The sequence below is a fragment of the Cervus elaphus genome, chromosome 31 (genome assembly GCF_910594005.1).
Source record: "Cervus elaphus chromosome 31, mCerEla1.1, whole genome shotgun sequence".
Taxonomy (NCBI): Eukaryota; Metazoa; Chordata; class Mammalia; order Artiodactyla; family Cervidae; genus Cervus; species Cervus elaphus.
The window spans coordinates 25,159,983-25,180,121 of NC_057845.1; the positions used below are offsets into that span (position 1 = coordinate 25,159,983).

The window sequence follows — 20,139 nt, forward strand, 5'->3', positions numbered from 1 at the left end:
CATATTTCCAATTCTGTCTACTTATCTATCTCCCTACTTACATGTCTGTCAATCAACCTATCTGACTTATAAGACCTTTTACTTTTATTTTATGCCCTATTGGTTATTGCTGGCCTGGTGATTACATTTAAAATGTAAAACTGTAAATGAGGAAAATAACCCAACTGTTGGTCAGAGTGAACCTGAATTGTTACAATGCCTTGTATTAAATTTTCTCACAGTGCCTTTATGTATGACTTTTTAAAAACTACTTTATTGAGATACTATCCATACATACTTTACTCATTTAAAGCATATAATAGTTTTTATTATTTTCATGGAGCTTTCCAACCATCACCATTATCAATTTTAGAATATTTTCATCACTCCCCAAAGATTCTCTAGTCCCCCTTCACCTCTTGTCCCTATTTCCTACCCTAGACAACCACAGACCTTTTTGTTTCTATGAATTTAACTATTCTGGGTATTTTTGTAAGTGGAATCATTTTGTGACTAGCTTCTTTCACTTAGCATAATACTTTCAGGGTTCACTTATGTTATAATGTTTATCAGTATTTCATTCATTTTTACTGTGAAATAATATTCCATTATGTGGATATGTAACATTTATTTATCCAATCATCTCTTAAGGGACATTTGGGTTCTTTCCATTTAAAAAAAATTATTATGAATAATGCTGCGATGAATATTACAGTACATTAAAAGGTTTTTGTGTGGGTATAAGGTTTCATTTCTCTTGGGTTATGTGTATATGATGCTGAGGCTGAAACTCCAGTACTTTGGCCACCTCATGTGAAGAGTTGACTCATTGGAAAAGACCCTGATGCTGGGAGGGATTGGGGGCAGGAGGAGAAGGGGATGACAGAGGATGAGATGGTTGGATGGCATCACCGACTCGATGGGCATGAGTTTGAGTAAACTCCGGGAGTTGGTGATGGACAGGGAGGCCTGGCGTGCTGCGGTTCGTGGGGTCACAGAGTCGGACACGACTGAGCGACTGAACTGAACTGAACTGAACTGATGTGCCAGGCAGTGGCATTGCTGGGTCATATGTTAATTCCAAAACTTTTTGAGGAACTCCGGATAGTTTTTCAAAGTGGTTGAACCATTTTGCATTCCTACCAGCAATATATGAGACACTGAATTTTTCAACATTCCTGACAGTACTTTTCATTTTACATTTTTTGGATTATTGCCATCCTAGTGAATGTGAAGTATATCTCGTGGTCTTGATTTGCATTTGACACATACAGCATTGAACATCTTTTCATGTGCTCATTGGCCTTTTGTTTATCTTTTTGGGATGAATGTCTTTTCAAATCTTTTGTCCACTTAAAAAATTTGGTTATTTACACTTTTATTGAGTTGTAAGAGCTCTTTATATATTCTAGACATAAGTCTTCTATCAGGCATATGATTTGCAAATTTATTTTTTGATTCTGTGGGTTGTTTTTCCTTTTTCAAATCATTTTTTCAAGGACAGATATTTTTGTTTCATATGATTTTGGTGTCATATTCATGAAGGTTTTGACAAACTCAAGTCATAAAAAGTTTTCTCCTATAATTTCTTTCCATTGTTTGATAATTTCAACTCTTAGATTTAAGATTTTGAATTTTTTATAGCAGTAAAGTTACTAGAAAAATACCTAAATGTGACAGCCCTGGAATAGGTTACATATGTTATAGTAATAAGTGAATAAAATTCTCTGAGAGCTTACTGGGCATGCTGGATTCTAAATTCTATTGCTAAGTTGTTTAGATGTTATGCCTCTAGTTCTCTTATTAGTCTATTATCTTGTATTTTATTTAATGTGTTAGTATATTTCAAGTCCCATTCAGACCTTATCCATGCCAACTACCTAATAAGGCAGTGAACTATTAGATGTAGTAAATTAGCAGTCTAAAACATGGAGATGCAGGTTCTCTTGCAATTGGCAGGCTGGTTCATTACCACTAGCACCACCCAGCAAGACGTTAGGGCCTTAGTACTTACAGTCTATAACTTTCTTTATTATTGTGATTCAGGATGTGATTCTCTGTCCATTTTTAAATGCTTCGAGTCTCTGTTGTTCCTTTTTTTTTTTAATTTTGTCCCGTGCACTGTAATTTACTCTTGCTTTAAATACCTAGTACTTGTACTGTGTAAGTTCCTTCTAGAATCTGATGAGATAACAAGTGGTAATCAGCAACCTTTAAAAGTTAATCCTCTTCAGAAAAGGAAAGGTTTCATTCACTACCAAATTAAATTCCCTTTATTAAATTAAAATACAAATTTCAAATTAATATTGAAAGTAAACTGGAATAACACTGATGAGTACATCTTACTTTGGTTTATTGAGAAGAAATGTGCTAATATTAGATGATTGGTTTGAAAATTGTAAGAGCTAACTTTCAAAAGCTTATATCTAGATTATCGTTACATCTCCAGACAGATTTCTCTCACCATTTCCTTTGGGATTATTTGCAGCAGCTGGTGGAAACTTTCCACAAATAATGACTTTTGACACTTTATAAATTAAAATATTCAAAACAATACACTATGCAAAATTTTCATCTTAAAATACCAAATGGGTCCTTCTCTTCCTATTTCTTCTAACTTTTGATGGTCCTGTAGTCAAAGGAAGGAGATTGGTACCTGTCACTCTTTCTTACCATATGGAATACCAAATTCTGTCAAGTGTTTATTTTACGATGTACCTTATATTTTCCTCCATTTTTCTACATTAAGTGTTGTTTCTAAATGTCAGGTTCTTTTTTATTGTTCTCTGGGATATTGAGGTAACTCTCACCTGTCTTTTTGCCTCCCTAACTGAAGAATCTTTCTAATACACAGTTGGTCATGTCACTGCCTCCTTGAAATTAGTGAGCCATATAGACTAAAAGTCACATTCCGTATCATGTTATCTTAAGGCCTGTTGTCTTTGGCCACATGACCACCTTTCACCCTCACCTTCCACTTTAAGGTCCTCTCTGATTATGAAATGTATTATGCATGTACTCTCATTTCTCTGTCCTTTTGCTCATGCTGCTTCTCCAGTGTGAATGTCTTTCTCCTTCTGTTGACATACTATTTTCATTCTTCACAACCCAATTTATTTTTTATTTTTAGTGTTTATTTTTATTGGAGTACAGTTGCTTTACACTGGTATGTCAGTTTCTGCTATACAACAAAGTGAGTCATGTTTCCATATACATATATCCCCTCTTTTTTGGATTTCCTTTCTATTTAGGTCACCACAGAACACAGATTAGAGTTCCCTATGCTATACAGTAGGTTCTTGTTAGTAATCTGTTTTATTTATAGTAATGTATTTATGTTAATGCCAATCTCCCAATTCAACCACACCCTTTCCCTCTTGATATTGATTTGTTTTGTACATCTTTGTCGCTCTGCTTTTCAAATAAGATTATCTGTACCATTTTTCTAGATTCCACATATATATGTTAATATATGATATTTGTCTTTCCCTTTTTGACTTAACTTCACTCTGTATGACAGTCTTTAGGTCCATCCACTTCTCCACCAGTGACACAGTTTCATTCTTTTTTTACAACTGAGTAATATTCCTTTGGATATATGTGCCATATCTTTATGCATTCCTCTGCTGATGGACATTTAGGTTGCTTCCATGTCCTAGCCATTGTACATAGTGTTGGAATGAACGCTGAGGTGCATGTGTATTTTTAAATTAATGTTTTCTCTGGGTATATGTCTAGGCATGGGATTGCTGGGTCATACAGTCGTTCTGCTTTTAGTTTTGGAGGAACTTTCACACTTCTCCATAGTGGCTGTATCAGTTTACATTCCCACCATCTGTGTAAGAGGTTTCCCTTTTCTCCACACCCACGTCAGCATTTATCATTTGTAGCTATTTTGATGATAGCCATTCTGATTGATGTGAGGTGATATCTCATTGTAATTTTGATTTGCATTTCTCTAATAATTAGTGATGTTGAGCAGCTTTTCATGTATTTATTGGCCATCTGTATATCTTCTTTGGAAAAATTTACTGGCCATCTATATATCTTCCTTGGAAAAATGTCTATATAGGGATTCTACCCATTTTTCTGGAGAAGGAAATGGCAACCCACTCCAGTTTTCTTGCCTGGAAAATCCCATGGATGGAGGAGCCAGGCGGGCTTCAGTCCATAGGGTCACAATTGTTTTTTGATATTGAGCTAAATGAACTGTTTGTATATTGTGGAGATTAATCTCTTGTCACTTGCTTAATTTGTACATATTTTCTCCCATCCTGTGGGTTGTCTTTATAATCCAATTTAAATGCTACCGTTTTGGGGGGGCAACCTCTTACTATGCTCTAATTAAAGTTGAGATTACTTTTCTAGATCTTCTCCTATAATGCATTTCTTGGACTGCCATGCAACACTTATTTCAGCATAGTGATTTAGCTTGAGTTCCTCAGTCAGAGATACCTAGGGTCAAATCCTTCCTCTACTGCTTACTTCTTTCACAGTCGTGGGCAATTTATGTCATTAAACTTCTTCCTTGTCTGTTGAATGCAGTTAGTTATTGTTTGTATATAATGTTCCGGTCTTTTATTGTGTTAGCTCTGATAGCACAATGCTAGCGTGATAAATGGCTTGTACGTGTATATTCTAGGTACTTCCCCACTTGACTTTCTCCTTCAGTAAATAGTAAGCCCTTTGAGAACAGGAAATTAACCTGACTCATCTTAGTATCCTTTCCATTTTACTGGTTTCAAAAGAAAACTTCATGCTGTTTTTACTTTTGTTTGGAATGACTCATGGAACGTGTTAAACTCAACTCATTAAAATTGAAATATTAATTTATTGCTATATTGTCTTGTTCCACAAGGAACGTGGGGTGACTTACAAGATGCATAAAGAACAAAAGACTGAAGCATAAATAAAATGGTAGTAAGTGCATTTTGAATGATTGAATAGTTTAATTTCATCAGTGTGAACCCAAGTGAAACAAAAGCTATAGATAAGGAAATCTTAAAGCTTGTGTTCATTTTGTCATGTTTTGCAGGATCTCGTCTTCGCCAGGAAGACTTTCCCCCGAGGATCGTGGAGCACCCCTCCGATGTCATTGTCTCTAAGGGAGAGCCCACTACTTTGAACTGTAAGGCCGAGGGCCGGCCAACGCCCACCATTGAGTGGTACAAGGATGGTGAGCGGGTGGAAACTGACAAGGATGATCCCCGGTCCCATAGGATGCTTCTGCCCAGCGGATCCTTATTCTTCTTACGCATTGTGCATGGGCGCAGAAGTAAACCTGATGAAGGAAGCTACGTGTGTGTTGCAAGGAACTATCTTGGTGAAGCAGTGAGTCGAAATGCATCTCTGGAAGTGGCATGTAAGTAAACTTAATGAATCTCACAAATGGCATGCACTTTGATTTATTTTTAGTAAGCTTTGATTTGTTCCCATGGGTGCTTAATACCTAAAGAATAAAAGTCAACACTGACTAATTTTACTGTGCTTTCTCCAGAGAAAGCTCATCAAAATAATGTATAGCCAAGGTGTTGCAATAGAATTATTTATTGAGCTGGCCAAAAAGTTTGTTTGGATTTTTCCATTATAGCATACAGAAACCTGAACAAATTTTTGGCCATCCCAATATATTGAAAGAGTATGGGTGTTATATTATTATATTAAAGCAAGGTGGCAATGATGCTGATCATATTTTAAATTTGAATTTTTAATGAGAGATATAATCAGGCATTATGATGGGCAATGTTAAAGAGTTTATGTGTAACATGGAATCATATATAAGCCATAAATTCATTATTGTACCTATTTCTGTTCTGTTTATATGTACCTATTTTAATATATTTATACATATTATTTTTTATATCTAATTTTTATTGGGCAGCTTTAAAATGAATATACTCTTTAGGTTATATTAACTCTTTTGCTTCCAGGGTAAGTTCAGAGATGCCCCAAGGCATGTAGGGGAAAATATACTAACAAAAGCAATTATATTGTTTTTTATAAAATATGCACTAGAGAAGAGAAGTGATTTCTGTTTATAGTCAAAATGTTCATATACAGGAAGATCTCGCTCAGATTTTATAATCAGTAATAGCTAATGATTTGTCCTGCCTTTGACACTTAAGATTATATTTATTTATTAATCATGTAGCCCAAATAACACTAGTAAATCAATATATCAAGACTTTGCATCTATTTGACCATTGATTCCATACCTTTATTTTTCGAAAGGTTTTCCCAAACAAATTTCACAATACATTAGATTTGTTTTCTGGTTTATACGTGAGGATTTGGTGTCAAAATTTAAACAGCATCATATAATTTTGGTATTCTCTATTTTGAAGAAATATTTTATCAAGAATTATTTGTGAATAAGATGGCAGTAATTGAGTTTCAAAAAATTTTGTGCTTTTCAACTTCTTGCATGTACCAGTGGGTGTTCATAGATAAGATGACTGAAATATTTCAGAATGCATGAGTCTTTTTTTTTCCTTTACATAGCTGGAATATAATGGATATAATATTTCATGGGCTCATGTCTACAATTAACTGATACTATACTCACAGGCTATATGGTATCACATGATTATAAAACTTGTATATATACATATTGAAATACTCAACAATATATCATTATCTTTATATATGAAAGCATCTTTTAGTAAACAAAATCATACAATTTCTTACTCAGCTGTCTCAATGAAAGTTTTTGCTCTTAAGCATCCAGTATTTAGATTTATGGTTTGTGCTAGGAAATCTGGAACCTGCTCCATGCTTGAAATGTGTAAGTTCAATAGGAAAACACTACACTAATTCTAAAACCCTAATTTATTCTGTGAAGTACTTGTACTTTGAGATATAAGCATTAGAACTTTTGCTAGCAATGCCATTTTGTACCAGATCAGGTTAGATCCCTGGATCAGGGAGATCCCCAGGAGAAGGAAATGACAACCCACTCCAGTATTCTTGCCTGTGAAATCCCCTGGCGGGTTATAGACCATTGCAAAAGAGTTGGACATGACTTAGCTACTAAAACGACAACAACAAGCTAAGTAATTTCATTTTTATAACTTTCTTTTAAAAGCAGTTAGTTTAAAAGCAGTTTAGTGAGATATGATATATATACACCCAAAACCTCAAGAAAGCAAATATTCCTAACTGCTTATTTTTGTTTTGAATTATCTTATTTCTGGAACATTTCAAACATATCAAAATATTTCAATGTCAGTTCTATTGACTTTTCTCCCCACAGGATCCCTTTATAGTAGGTGTAACAGGCACTGTTTTTTTCCTTTTATAAATAGAATGAAACCCCTGATGGTTGGGTGACCAAGACTCTCACCATAAGTTAAAGGGGAATTCAGGATCAGGCCACGTTTGTTCTAATTTTCAGTTTTAGACAATTATGCCATATTTGGAAAACAGTCAAATGACATCTGGCTCATTTTATATAAAAAAAAATTTTAATTAAAAGTTTTCTTTTATCTACTCAATAGCAAATAATGCTTTTTACTTATTAAATTGAAGTGTAGTTGATGTGCAATATTATAGCCATTTTAGGTGTACCACATAGTGATTTACAATTTTTAAAGGTTAAATTTCACTTATAGTTGTTCTAAAATATGGGCTATAGTCCCTGTGTTGTACTATGTATCCTGTTAGCTTATTTATTTTAAGCAAATAACTATATTTTTAATCCTTAACTAACTTTCTTCTTAACATTAAATTTTATATAAATCAGCCAGTCACTTTTTTTTTTGGGCAGCTATAAACTTATTTTGTTTTCTGAGCCTTATCTTTCTTAAAATTGTTTCTAACACACATGCACCTTGCACTTTTATTTAACTGAAAGGATTTCTCTCTTTCCTAGTTGCATCATTAATAATGAATCAAACTGTTTGAGAAGGAAAATTTTAAACCATGATTTTTTTTTTCATGTAATGTGGAAGTAGCATTTTTCTTTATTTTTTAAATCAGTCAGCTTTGAGGAATGCTAAAAAATGCTTCTGACTTAGAGGGGGAAAACAAGATGGGTTCTAAATTGGATTCAGCTAGTGAATAAAATTCTTTCTTCTAATGCCCTGTCAACAGTTCATGCCATTTGAGGCAACACGAGATCAAATAATATCCATTTATATGCTGCTCATCCTTTTCACATTAGCTCATCAGTATTCTTCCTTTCCTTGTGTGTTTCATAAAATGTGTTAATATGGAAATCTAGGTCAAAGCATTGTGATTTGTCAGTACTATTGATAACCAAGGTATATTTTTATAAAATGATAGGAACCATCATGGGTCATATAAATGTCTGGCCTTCATATTTTAGGATACAACATAATCGCTCAATTATGGCACATCTATTTATAAGTCTGTTAAAGGAAAGAATGGAAGCCTGAAAACACTATGTATTTGGAGAACTGAAGGTAGCTTGATATGAGGTTGGTGGGCAGCATAAGTTAGTCATGTGGTAAATCATAAAATCTAGACTTTTTGCTACGTAAAAGGAGAATGTTAGAAAGAAAATTGAAGATTAGGTTAAAGTGATGGAGATTGAAGTCAGAGTGGAGTTAGAAGCTATAAAATCATTCAGAGAAAAGTATATGTTAGATTTTAAATTGTATGAAACAGTGAGGATGGAAAGAAGGAAATAGTTTGAATCATATTTACAAACTGTATCACTTTGTGATTGGTTTGGGAGATAAAGGTAATTCCCAGATGTTTTTGGTGGAGTGACTAGGTGTATTACAATACCTGCGATACAAAGGGATGGCAGATACAGGAGAAATAGCTCTTGTGGGAATAGCATAGTGCAGTCAGTGTGGTTGCATTGTTTGACATACCAATGAAATAATAGCAAGGTAAAAATATGCCATGTTCCATTAAGTAAAGAGCTCCTGGAGTTGAGAGGTCTTTCCCAGATGGAAGTTGAAGCCGTGGGAGTAGATAGCCGTGGTTGTGAATGCCCAGGCAAGCTCTTTGTAGGGAATGGTTGATAAGACCTGAGATCACTTCCCGTGTTTGGAACCCTAACATTAATGGCAGGCAAAGGAAAGGATTCTAGTGCAGGAGGCTTAGAGAAGGTATTGAGGTGATGGAATATGAGGAATGGAGTGACAAGAAAAATAAGCAAATAATTTTAAGAAAGAGAAGTATTTGGCAATGCAAATGCTGCAGGGTGGTCTAATTAAAAGTATCTGTGGGCTCCAGGGTTGGAAAGAAAGTACAGCAGCTGAAGAATAAGTAGGAGGTGAAGTTGGAGTGGCACATGAGAAGTGCTTGTTCTTTCAAGAGTTCAGCTCTGAATTGGGTTTGAGGGAACCACAGCAGGGTATTCCAACTTCTGCACTATTACCGTCTGTGATGGGGTATCCCCTGTTGTAGGGGCTCCTCTGTGCATCATAGAATGTGTAGCAGCATCTCTGGTCTTTACTGAGGAGTTGCCAGTAGGACCCCTGCAACCCAAGTTGTGGGCTTCCCTGGTGCTCAGTGGTAAAGAATCCACCTGTCAATGCAGGAGACATGAATTCAATTGCGGGGAAGTTCCCCGGAAAAGGAACCGGTGACCCGCTCTAGTGTTCTTTCCTGGGAGATCCCATGGACAGAGGGTCAAAATCAGCTGCGAATTGATTTAGGTGTATATAAGGTGTTTAAAGGTCCATCTGGTCAAGGCTATGGTTTTTCCAGTGGTCATGTGTGGATGTGAGAGTTGGACTGTGAAGAAAGCTGAGCGCTGAAAAATTGATGCTTTTGAACTGTGGTATTGGAGAAGACTCTTGAGAGTCCCTTGGACTGCAAGGAGATCCAACCAGTCCATCCTAAAGGAGATCAGTCCTGGGTGTTCATTGGAAGGACTGATGCTGAGGCTGAAACTCCAGTTCTTTGGCCACCTGATGTGAAGAGCTGACTCATTGGGAAAGACCCTGATGCTGGGAGGGCTTGGGGGCAGAAGGAGAAGGGGACGACAGAGGATGAGATGGCTGGATGGCATCACCAACTTGATGGGCATGAGTTTGAGTAAACTCCGTGAGTTTGCGATGGACAGGGAGGCCTGGCGTGCTGCGATTCATGGGGTCACAGAGAGTTGGAAATGACTGAGTGACTGAACTGAACTGAACTGAAGGTGCTTAAGAATATTTGAAGAAGTGGCAAACAAACATAAATTTTATTGTGAAATAATTATTGATAAAAAATCTGGAATTTTTGACACTGCTTCATCTTGATTTTCATTTCAAATTTCAACAGTCTTGCTTCCTGTTGTCATATGAAGTGTGCAGTTTTATTGATAACCATCTGTCTTAACTGTATGGAAGTTAGCCTATTTTTTTATCATACTGTATTTATTCTCTATTGTTTTTTCTTAAATACATAGTTCAGTTTATGAAAGGGAATAATATAATGCAGGAAAAAGCCATTTAGAACTTATCATTGCAGTAGAGATTTGAATCACTTTGCTCATATTTGATTTTTTTATCTTACTTTTGGGGAAAAAAAAATAAAACAGGCCAGAAAGTACTTTTTAAATCACTTGAACTCAAAGAAGGTTTTTAGCCAAGAAAAAAAAAATGTGATTTTTACATATTTAGAAAACAGAATTGCAGGGTCTACAAGCAAGGCACTTGGTACTGAAGAATTTAATACAGAGTTTTCCGATGGGACCACCAAGAGAGCTGAGGCGTAACTGGTTCAGATAGAGTTTCAGTTTGAACTCTGATGCTCCCTGTGTTTGGAGCAGAAGGAGCGTGCAAGTCCTCACACAGATTGAGGCTGACTCTGATGCAGCCTGAGTCAGGGGCAGCCCCTAGAGATGGCAGCTGTAGCCCCAGGTGGTAAATATATGACAGCAGCTTGATCTATCGACCAGGGTAAGACGGGGTTCTGGCCTAAATGAAAATTCATGAAAAATTGATGAAGTCCCCAGATTATTTTTTCCGTTTCCTTTTCTTTGCACTGAGCCAGTGCAGAGAGGGGAGATTAAATGAGGTGGTGAACGCTTTAGTGGCAAGAAGGTTGTGGTTTAAAGGTCAGAGGTCACTTAGAAACCGATCTTTTTTTTCCTTCCCCTTATGAAGCAAAACTGAAACACAACAACTTTTCAGATTAGCTACAGTTTACCTTTACTTTGATTAAAAAAAAAAAGCTAAATGTTTGACAGTTGGCTTTCAGTGCAACTACAAAAGAGAACAGATGTGGTTCATATTTCAATTGGGGAGCTAGAAATAGATGGAATTCCATGACTGTGGGGGTGATTTATTTCTCTTCTTTCATTTTTTTCCTTTTTTTCTTTCCATTTTTTGTTTCCATGTATGAAGACTCATGCCTCAAGAAAGTCATTTAGAGAAGGAAAAGATCTTGCATTATTTATAAGTCACAGATTGCTAGAAGAGCAGAGCTATGGAACACTCTACAAACATAATGATCCTGTTTGCTTTGAATCCAGAACTAAATTGATGTTTTATCTGTACGAGAAAGAAAGGTTATAGAAGTAGACTGACTTTAGTAACAGAGGTCACAGGTGGCATTAAATATGAACAGAAGGTGAATTGTTTCATTGATATTTCCTAATAAATGTGTAATTTTTTTTTCTTTTTCTTTTCTTTACTTTTAGCTGTAAATGAATGTTATCCAGGCAGAATACCTCTATGCTCCAAAAACACATGGGATAAATTGAGGAAAGGCTGAGCCGTGGAGAACTTTTTTTTAATAAATAATACTTTATTGAGATATGTTGTTGTTCAGTCACTAACTCATGTTTGACTCTTTGTGACCCCATGGACTGCAGCAGGCTAGCCTTCCTTGTCCTTCACTGTCTCCCCAAGTTTGCTCAAATTCATGTCCATTGAGTTAGTGATTCTATCTAACCATCTCATGCTCTACTGCCAGTTCATATATTCTTTGACCATTTAAAATATACAATTTAATGTGTTTTTTTTTTTTTTAGTGTATTCTCTGGGTTGGGCAACCAATACCACAATCTAATTTGAACATTTTGTCACTTCTAAAGGAAATTCTATACCCATTAGCAACCAATTCTCATTCTCCTGGATCCCTTCTGCAGTATCCCTAAGCAAACACTGATCCACTATCTGACTCTATATGTTTGCCTGCTCTGTGCATGTCATGTAAATGAAATCACACAGTATATGGTCTTTTATGACTAGCTTCTTTTCCTTAGTATAATGTTTTCAATGATCATCTTTGTTGTAGGATGTATCAGTACTTTATTTCTTTATATTGTTGAATAATATTCTATTGTGTGAATATACCACATTTTTCCATTCACTCATACATTGATGGGAATTTGGGTTTCCACTTTTTGTCTATTATGAATAATGCTGCTATGAATGTTATTGCAAGTTTTTGTGTGACCTGTGGTTTCATTTAGGGATTCTCTTGGGTGTATAGTTAAGAGTGGAATTGGTTTGTCATATGGCGACTTAACTTTTTGAAGACATAAAACAATATTTAGTAGTGTTACTGAATTCAATGTACCTAGCTTCCCTCTTCGTATAAAGCATAGCTATAAAACATTGTCAGTATTTGATGAAATATTATTGACTGCCTGGCATGTTCTACTTCCTTGTGGTACATGTCCATATTTTAATATATGATTTAATTAATTAAATATAAACTAATTAATTATGTGAAGTCACTGGGTGGTCATGAAGTTTCTATTTTTTCTTTGACCTAGTTATTTAATTCAAGTAGGTATGAATTGATGAAATAAATTCTGAAATCACTTCCCTTTGTGAAACTTCTTACCAGACCATGTTGATTTTGGCCCCAGTTAAGTTGAATAATCTTGCTGTTTGAATCTTACTTCACTTTCTCCCACTTTTTTATTTGTCATGAAAGAAAGAGGAAAATGTTCTGGCTTCTTAGGAGATGACATTATCTTTCCTAAGAATAACTGACATTACCTTTCCTGTTCCCATGTTCTTTTTCCTTCTAAAAGTCTTAAAAGTCTATGTTTTTTAATTTGCTAGGAAGGTTTAGAATAAGAAATTAATGGTAATTGCAATAAAAGTTGATTAAGTAATTCCAGGAGTACGAAACCAATGTACTGCTCTCATGATACAACTTTACTAAAACAGGCAAACCTTTCTATTTAAATTTATAGGAAGCAACTAGTAAAGTGAAACTGATTTTCATAGATCTTGACCAAGAAAAATAGAGGAGCCACTGGCTTTTTCATGATCACTTTATTTATATGAGTTAGTTGCTCAGTAGTGTCTGACTCTTTGCAACCCCATGGACTGTAGCCCACTAGGCTTCTCTGTCCATAAATTCTCCAGGCAAGAATACTGGAGTTGGTTGCCATTTCCTCCTCCACGGGAATTTTTCTGACCCAGGGATCGAACCTGGGTCTCCTGCATTGCTGGCAGATTCTTCACAGTCAGAGTCACCAGGGAAGCCCCTATTTCTACAGATTTCAACAGAGAATGAAGAGATTTTGTGGGGAGGGTATATAGACAACCACTGAAAACTACTCATACCGTAACATACTTGGTCCATGTTATGAACTAAATAGTAACCCCTAATTCACATATTGGAGCTTTAATTTCCGCTAATTTCTAGTACCTCAGATTATGACTGTGTTGGGAGATTGAGTCTTTAAAGGGATAAATTAAAATATAGCAGTTAGGGTGAGTCCTCATCTGTTCTAACTGGTGGTCCTCTAAGAAGAGCATGTTTAGACACATAGACACCAAAGATGCCTGTGCACAGAGGGAAGACCCCATGAGAACACAATCAGAAGGTGGTCACAGTTCTCAAGGAAGAAGAAACTCAAACCGCCAACACCTTTATCTTAGGCTTTTAGCTTCCAGACCTCTGAGAAAATAAATTTCTGCTTTTAAGTCACAGGCACTATGGTATTTTGTGATGGCAACCCTACCAAATTAATGGAGGCCATTTACCTTATAGCAAGCATAATTACTAGTAAGAGACCATATTCAGAAAAAGTAATGATAAAAATCAAAATATTGTTTGTGCTCTACAGATCTCATACTGCCTTGTATTCACCGTGTTGGTCCAAGAGTCTGTTTTAAAAGAAATTTGTAAACTCAGTTGACAGTATTATAAAGCAAGAATGTATAGACATAGATAAATCAATCTAAAATGTCTTTAACTAGAGACAAAAGACAATAGCAAATGTTACAGCAGTTTTTTGGTATGAGAGAACAATGTTAGAAGGTACCTGTGTGTGCCATGCACACATCTCTGTTATTTGGGTTGTTTTGTCTTGTGGCTTAATTTTTTAATTCTCCATCAAATTATTTGGTATAAAGGTCTCTTATTTAATCTTTACAAATGAAGGTGTGAAATTTCTATGCCTGGAGTATGTGTTTGTATTTATGAACTACTCAGATAGTGTAATGCTCTATTTTGATATCAGGTTTCTGTTGATTGAATTAACTGTATTCAACCCTTCTCTCTTTACAAGTCTCAAGTTGCCATTCACTCAAATTAGCTTGAATTAATTCTGCTTCCAAGAAAGCACACACAAAAAAGAGAAATTTTGATGTCCTCCTCAAAAGATTATTTCCAAAACCAGTTTAATCTTGAGCACTGTAAACATGTAAATCCTATCCGTGGAATGACAGTCAAAAATATTTAAGTGATACTAAGGTATATTAAGACAAAGATCTGTTGAATCTAGCTCTTGTTTTCAATCTCAGAATGTTTTTTTAAGGTAAATGTAAGAAACGCCTAACCCACTCCAGTATTCTCGCCTGGAGAATCCCAAGGACAGAGGAGCCTGGCAGGCTATACTTCATAGGATCTCAAGAGTCAGACATGACTGAAGTGACTTAGCTTGCACGCATGCACAAGAGTTGCCTATTTAAGGTTTGGAGGGTTTCCCACCTATAAACCTTCAATTTATTAAATTTCAAGTGGTTTGTAAGTAAAAGTCGATTCTACTGAAAAGGTATACAGGTTGACACAGTAGTTAGGAAACATAATTTTGTCCAGAAACTTGTATGCTCTTCTGCTCAAGATATGTGTTTCATCAGAATGACAGGTTTCCAATTTTTATTCTTTAGATTGAATTTGTTTCTGATAATTATAATATACACATCATTCAATTCTGAAGCAGCTCCCACAAGATTTCTATAATTACATAAAGAAGGTTGCACTTTTTCCATGCATAACTCAGTATATATGTTAAGCTCTTTAGAGAAGTACAGAAATAAAAACAGCAGGTGAAATTTTTTTCAACTCTGGAAATTTCTTTTTTTGGAGAAGTTGGTCACAGTCTGTGACTTAACTGATAAAGGATGAGAGGTTCAGTTGTAATATCAACATATTTTTTTCCACTCTAAATCATTAGAACTGGTTTCCCTCTTAGGAGATTTTCAAATATAAAAATAATATTTTCAACCACTTCTTAATAAGGAGGTTCAGTTCAGTTCAGTTGCTCAGTCGTGTCCGACTCTTTGCAACCTCATGAATTGCAGCATGCCAGACCTCCCTGTCCATCACCAACTCCCAGAGTCTACTCAAACTTATGTCCATCGAGTCAGTGATGCCATCCAGCCATCTCATCCTCTGTTGTCCCCTTCTCCTCTTGCCCCCCATCCCTCCCAGCATCAGGGTCTTTTCCAATGAGTCAACTCTTCGCATGAGGTGGCCAAAGTATTGGGAGTTTCAGCTTCAACATCAGTCCTTCCAATGAACACCCAGGACTGATCTCCTTTAGGATGAACTACTCATACATTTTTGTCAATAGGGTATGTATTTTATAAGAATTAATATAGGAAAATAATATTGGGCCCCTGTTTAGGATTTCTGTGAACTCTGTGAAGTTCCCTAGCACTAACTTTCTGGGACTGCTCAGACATCTATAGTGTCTCTGACCCTTGCAGAAAAGTCAAGCAAGGATTATAAGAGAGGCAGGTCCTTTGATTAAATGACAGACAGATGTTGAGAATCTAGACTTATGTATGTTTATTTTATTTTGCTTTTTTGCGTTTGCAGAAATTCTACCACCCAGAATAACCCATGGTTACTTACTGAATAGACTAAGCCTGTTAAAAAATTGATCCTCCCAAAGGCTGCAAGCAAGCGTGTCATCCCAGGTTATAGGTAGGAAGAAAAGTCATTGCCTCATGGAGTAGCATCACAAGTAGGGTCTAGAATTCTTGTTGTTGTTGTTCAGTTGCTAAGTCATGTCCAATTCTTTGCAACCCTATGGACTGTAGCACACCAGACTCTTCTGTCCTTCACTATCTCCCAGTTAGCTCAAATTCATGTCCATTCCGTTAGTGATACTATCTGACTATCTCATTCTCTGATGCTCCCTTCTCCGCTTGCTTTCAACCTTTCCCAGCATCAGGCTCTTTTCTAATGAGTCAGCTCTTCACATGATGTGGCCAGAGTATTGGAACTTCAGCTTTAGCATCAGTTCTTCCAATAAATATTCAGGGTTGATTTCCTTTAGGGTTGACTGGTTTGATCTCCTTACTTTCCAAGGGTCTGTCAAGAGTCTTTTCCAGCACTGCAATTCAAAAGCATCAATTCTCCAGCTCTCAACTTTCTTTACAGTCCAACTCTCACATCCATACGTGAATACTGTAAAAACCACAGCTTTGACTAGACGGACCTTTGTCGGCAAAGCAATGTCTCTGCTTTTTAATATGCTGTCTAGGTTTGTCATACCTTCCCTTTCAAGGAGCAAGCGTCTTTTAATTTCATGGCTGCAGTCACCATCTGCAGTGATTTTGGAGCTCAAGAAAGTAAAATCTGCCACTGCTTCCACTTTTTCCCCTTCTATTTGCCATGAGGTGATGGGATAGGGGGCTTCCCAGGTGGTGCGGTGGTAAAGAATACACCTGTCAATGCAGGAGACACAAGAGATGCAAGTTCAATCCCTGGGTTGGGATGATCCCCTGGAGTACGTAATGACAACCCACTCTAGTATTCTTGCCTGGAAAATTCCACAGTAGAGGAAGCTGATGGGCTATAGTCCATTGGGCTGCAGAGAATCACACGGGAGTGAGCCGCTGAGTAAAACCAAACTAAGTAACTTACACGTCACTTACTAGAAGAGCTGAAAGAGAGACTTCAACTTTTTTTTTTTTTTGACATGGGAATGTTATTTGTAAGATATGCAAGGATATTAAAGGCAGTAAAGGTGAATTAGAACATGGAAGAGTGTGAAGGTGGGATGTCTACTTCAAATTAAGGTATAGGAAGAGAAAGGCTGAATTAATTGGATGAGTTAAATTGATACCAGAAAGATAGGAAATGGCATTTCAAAGGAAAATTTGTCAGAAGTTTAAGAAATGAGTTTGTGATCTAGTGAGGATGCAAATTTAATTTGCTGCATTTTTATATAGTACTTTCAAGCTTCTACATACTCAACTAGTTGCTGAGGGTTCTGGTATTTAAAACTAGAGTTGTTTAATAGGTATAGAGTTTCAGGGGTATAAGATGAAAAAGTCCAAGAGATCTGTTGCACAACGATGTTAATATACTTAACACTACTGAACTGTACAATTAAAAATGATTGAGATGGTGTATTTTGTGATAGCTGTGTTTTTTTTTTTTTAAACCACAAAAACCAGAACAGGGCATGATTCATATCATCACAGAGTGCTCAGCAATGGTATAAAATGTAAGTCTTAGAGTGAGGAATGCCTAAACATGTGAAAATTGAGAGGAAAGAAAGATTGATTTGCTGTGAATTATGGACCAGGTGAAATGAATTTTCTAGGTGGAAAGTTAGTAAAAATAATCACTGATGTTTACTAAATGCCAAGGATTTTAAGTGTTTTATATTCAGTTTATTTTTAGTATAATTCTCTAAACAGCTCATTATTTTATCTCTGTTATATCTGAACCCAACACTTTAACTTAACAATTTTTACATAGTAAGAAGAGCAGAATTTGAACCCAGACAGCCTTTGCCTAGAGTTTGCTTTCTTAACTACCATGCTAAATGGTCTCATTGATTCATTTAAACAAACAAAATCATTTGACACGCAGAAAAAATCATTAGCATTTATTTTAGGTATTCTACCCAGAACCTGGGTATCCAATTGTATATATACATTGAGAATGCTGGATGAAGTCTAAAGCTTCGTTTTGGTGCTATAATTCTGTGACTCATGGGATACTAAAGGAAACAAACTCCAGAAAGAGTAAAATTTTCTTTCTTTCTTTTTTATTTAGTTATGTATTGACATTTGAGAGCTCATTAGTTTATTCAAGTAATTTGATTTTCTCTGTACAGTTCCTAGTTGTCAAATATCAGTATCAGGAAAATCCATCACTTTCAGCTCTTATTGACATGTTTGCAGGCCAAAGCATCTTAGAGCTTAAAAATCCAATTTATAAGAAGAATCATCTATCATTTAATATCTAAAGATAACTTGACTAAGTTTTATAGAGAAAGGAGTATGATAATAGCAATGATACCCTTATAATACTTTCTGCAGTTCTTTGGAAGTTATTAACATATTAACATGCATTATATCATGGTTATGTATATTGTAAAATGAAGTTCAGTACATAATGTTAACATTGGTCAATTTGGCCTTCAGATAACTATTTATTTATATTTAACTTAAAAATTGATTAAGGGAAGAAGAGCTGTTTTCTCAATAAGTGATAACTTGGAGCAATTTTATATTCAAAGGCAAAAAATGGTCAACTTGCAGTTCAAGCATGATACAAAAATGAATTAAATATGAACCAAGTATTTTAATGCAAATCTTATATTTATAAACTTTTAGAAAATAGGAAAAAAATCTTTGATACCTTGGGTTGGTGAAGATTTCTTAGACATACCAAAGCACAAACTAAAAAGATAAATAAATTTGGCACTATTGAAATGAGAAACTTTTATTCTCTGAAAGATCTTGTTAAGAGGATACAAAGACAAGTTAAATACTAGGAGAACCTATTTGCAAAAATCATGTCTGTCCAAAGACTCATACCTAAAATGTATAAAGATCTCTCAAAGCTCAACATTAAATGAGACAAATAATCCAGTTAGAAAAAGTGATAAGATACAAAGAGATATTTCACCAAAAAAGGATGTATGGCTGGCAAATAAGCACTTGAAGAGATTTTAAAAATTACTTAGCCTTAGGGGAATGCACATTAAAATAGATTATGATGAGCTATCACTACCTATCATTTAGAACAGAGAACACTCTGAAAAACAGTTTGATAATTTCTGAAAACACTTATACATTTGCACTCCTGGGTACTTTTCTAAGAAAAAAAAAATAACTTTCATCTGCTGAAAAATGAGTCTATAGCTTTAAGAGCAATTTTATTTGTAAAAGCAATAAACATAAACAACAGTTAAAATGTCCCTCAATAGGTGAATGGTTAAACAAACCACCTATGTATATACCACGGAATACTACTCAACAATAAAAAGGAATGAATTATTGATGTGCACAATGGCGTAGAGAGCTCTCAAGGGCTTTACGCTGTGTGAAAAAAGCCATTTCAAAAGGTCCCATATTATATGGTTCCATCTATACAACCTCCTCATAATGACAAATTTATAGTGATGGAAAGAGATTACTGATTGCCAAGGTTTAGAGATGGTGGGGAGAGAGGCATGGGTGTGTTTATGAAGGGAGAGCAAGAGGGTAATCTTTGTAGTGATGAAATAGTTGTGTATCTTGGTTATGATGATGGTTACACAAATGTACACATGTGATAAAATGACACAGAAGCACGTTCATTGTACCAGTGTTAAATTTCTGGTTTTGGTATAGTACCATCATGTGTGATGTAGCCACTGAGCAGAAACTGGCTCTATGGTGCAGGGGACATCTCTGTACTATCTTTAAAACCTCCTGTGAATCTATAATTAGTTCAAAATAAAAGGTTAAAACAAGCTAAATCCTTAAATAGATATAAGTATATAAAATGTCTTATTAAAAAGCAATAATTTATTTTATGACTTTGAAATATGAAATATTTTGCTTAAACATTGATGAGTTCATATTTTTTGTTATATGTTCAAATTTCCTTGATATTCACTTACTCAGATTCACAGATTCACTGTTTGGAATGAATAAATTCGACTTGTGGTATGCTCTATGTGCAGTCCTGAGAATTTCTTTTTCTATTTTTGATTTTTGCTCCATCACGGATTTTGCATTTAATTATAGGGTTTTTTAAATGAAGGGGAGA

The 20,139-nt window shown here is 35.5% G+C and overlaps 1 protein-coding gene across 6 annotated transcripts in view; it reads left to right on the plus strand.

Moving 5' to 3' along the window:
• ROBO2 (roundabout guidance receptor 2) overlaps window positions 1–20,139 on the plus strand; it is a 647,901-nt gene that overhangs the window by 62,613 nt on the left and 565,149 nt on the right. For all 6 annotated transcript variants that reach the window (XM_043893217.1, XM_043893216.1, XM_043893218.1 and 3 more), the window contains exon 2: window positions 5,015–5,341. In XM_043893217.1, coding sequence (XP_043749152.1) covers window positions 5,015–5,341 — 327 coding nt within the window. The remainder of the gene's footprint in view (window positions 1–5,014; window positions 5,342–20,139) is intronic.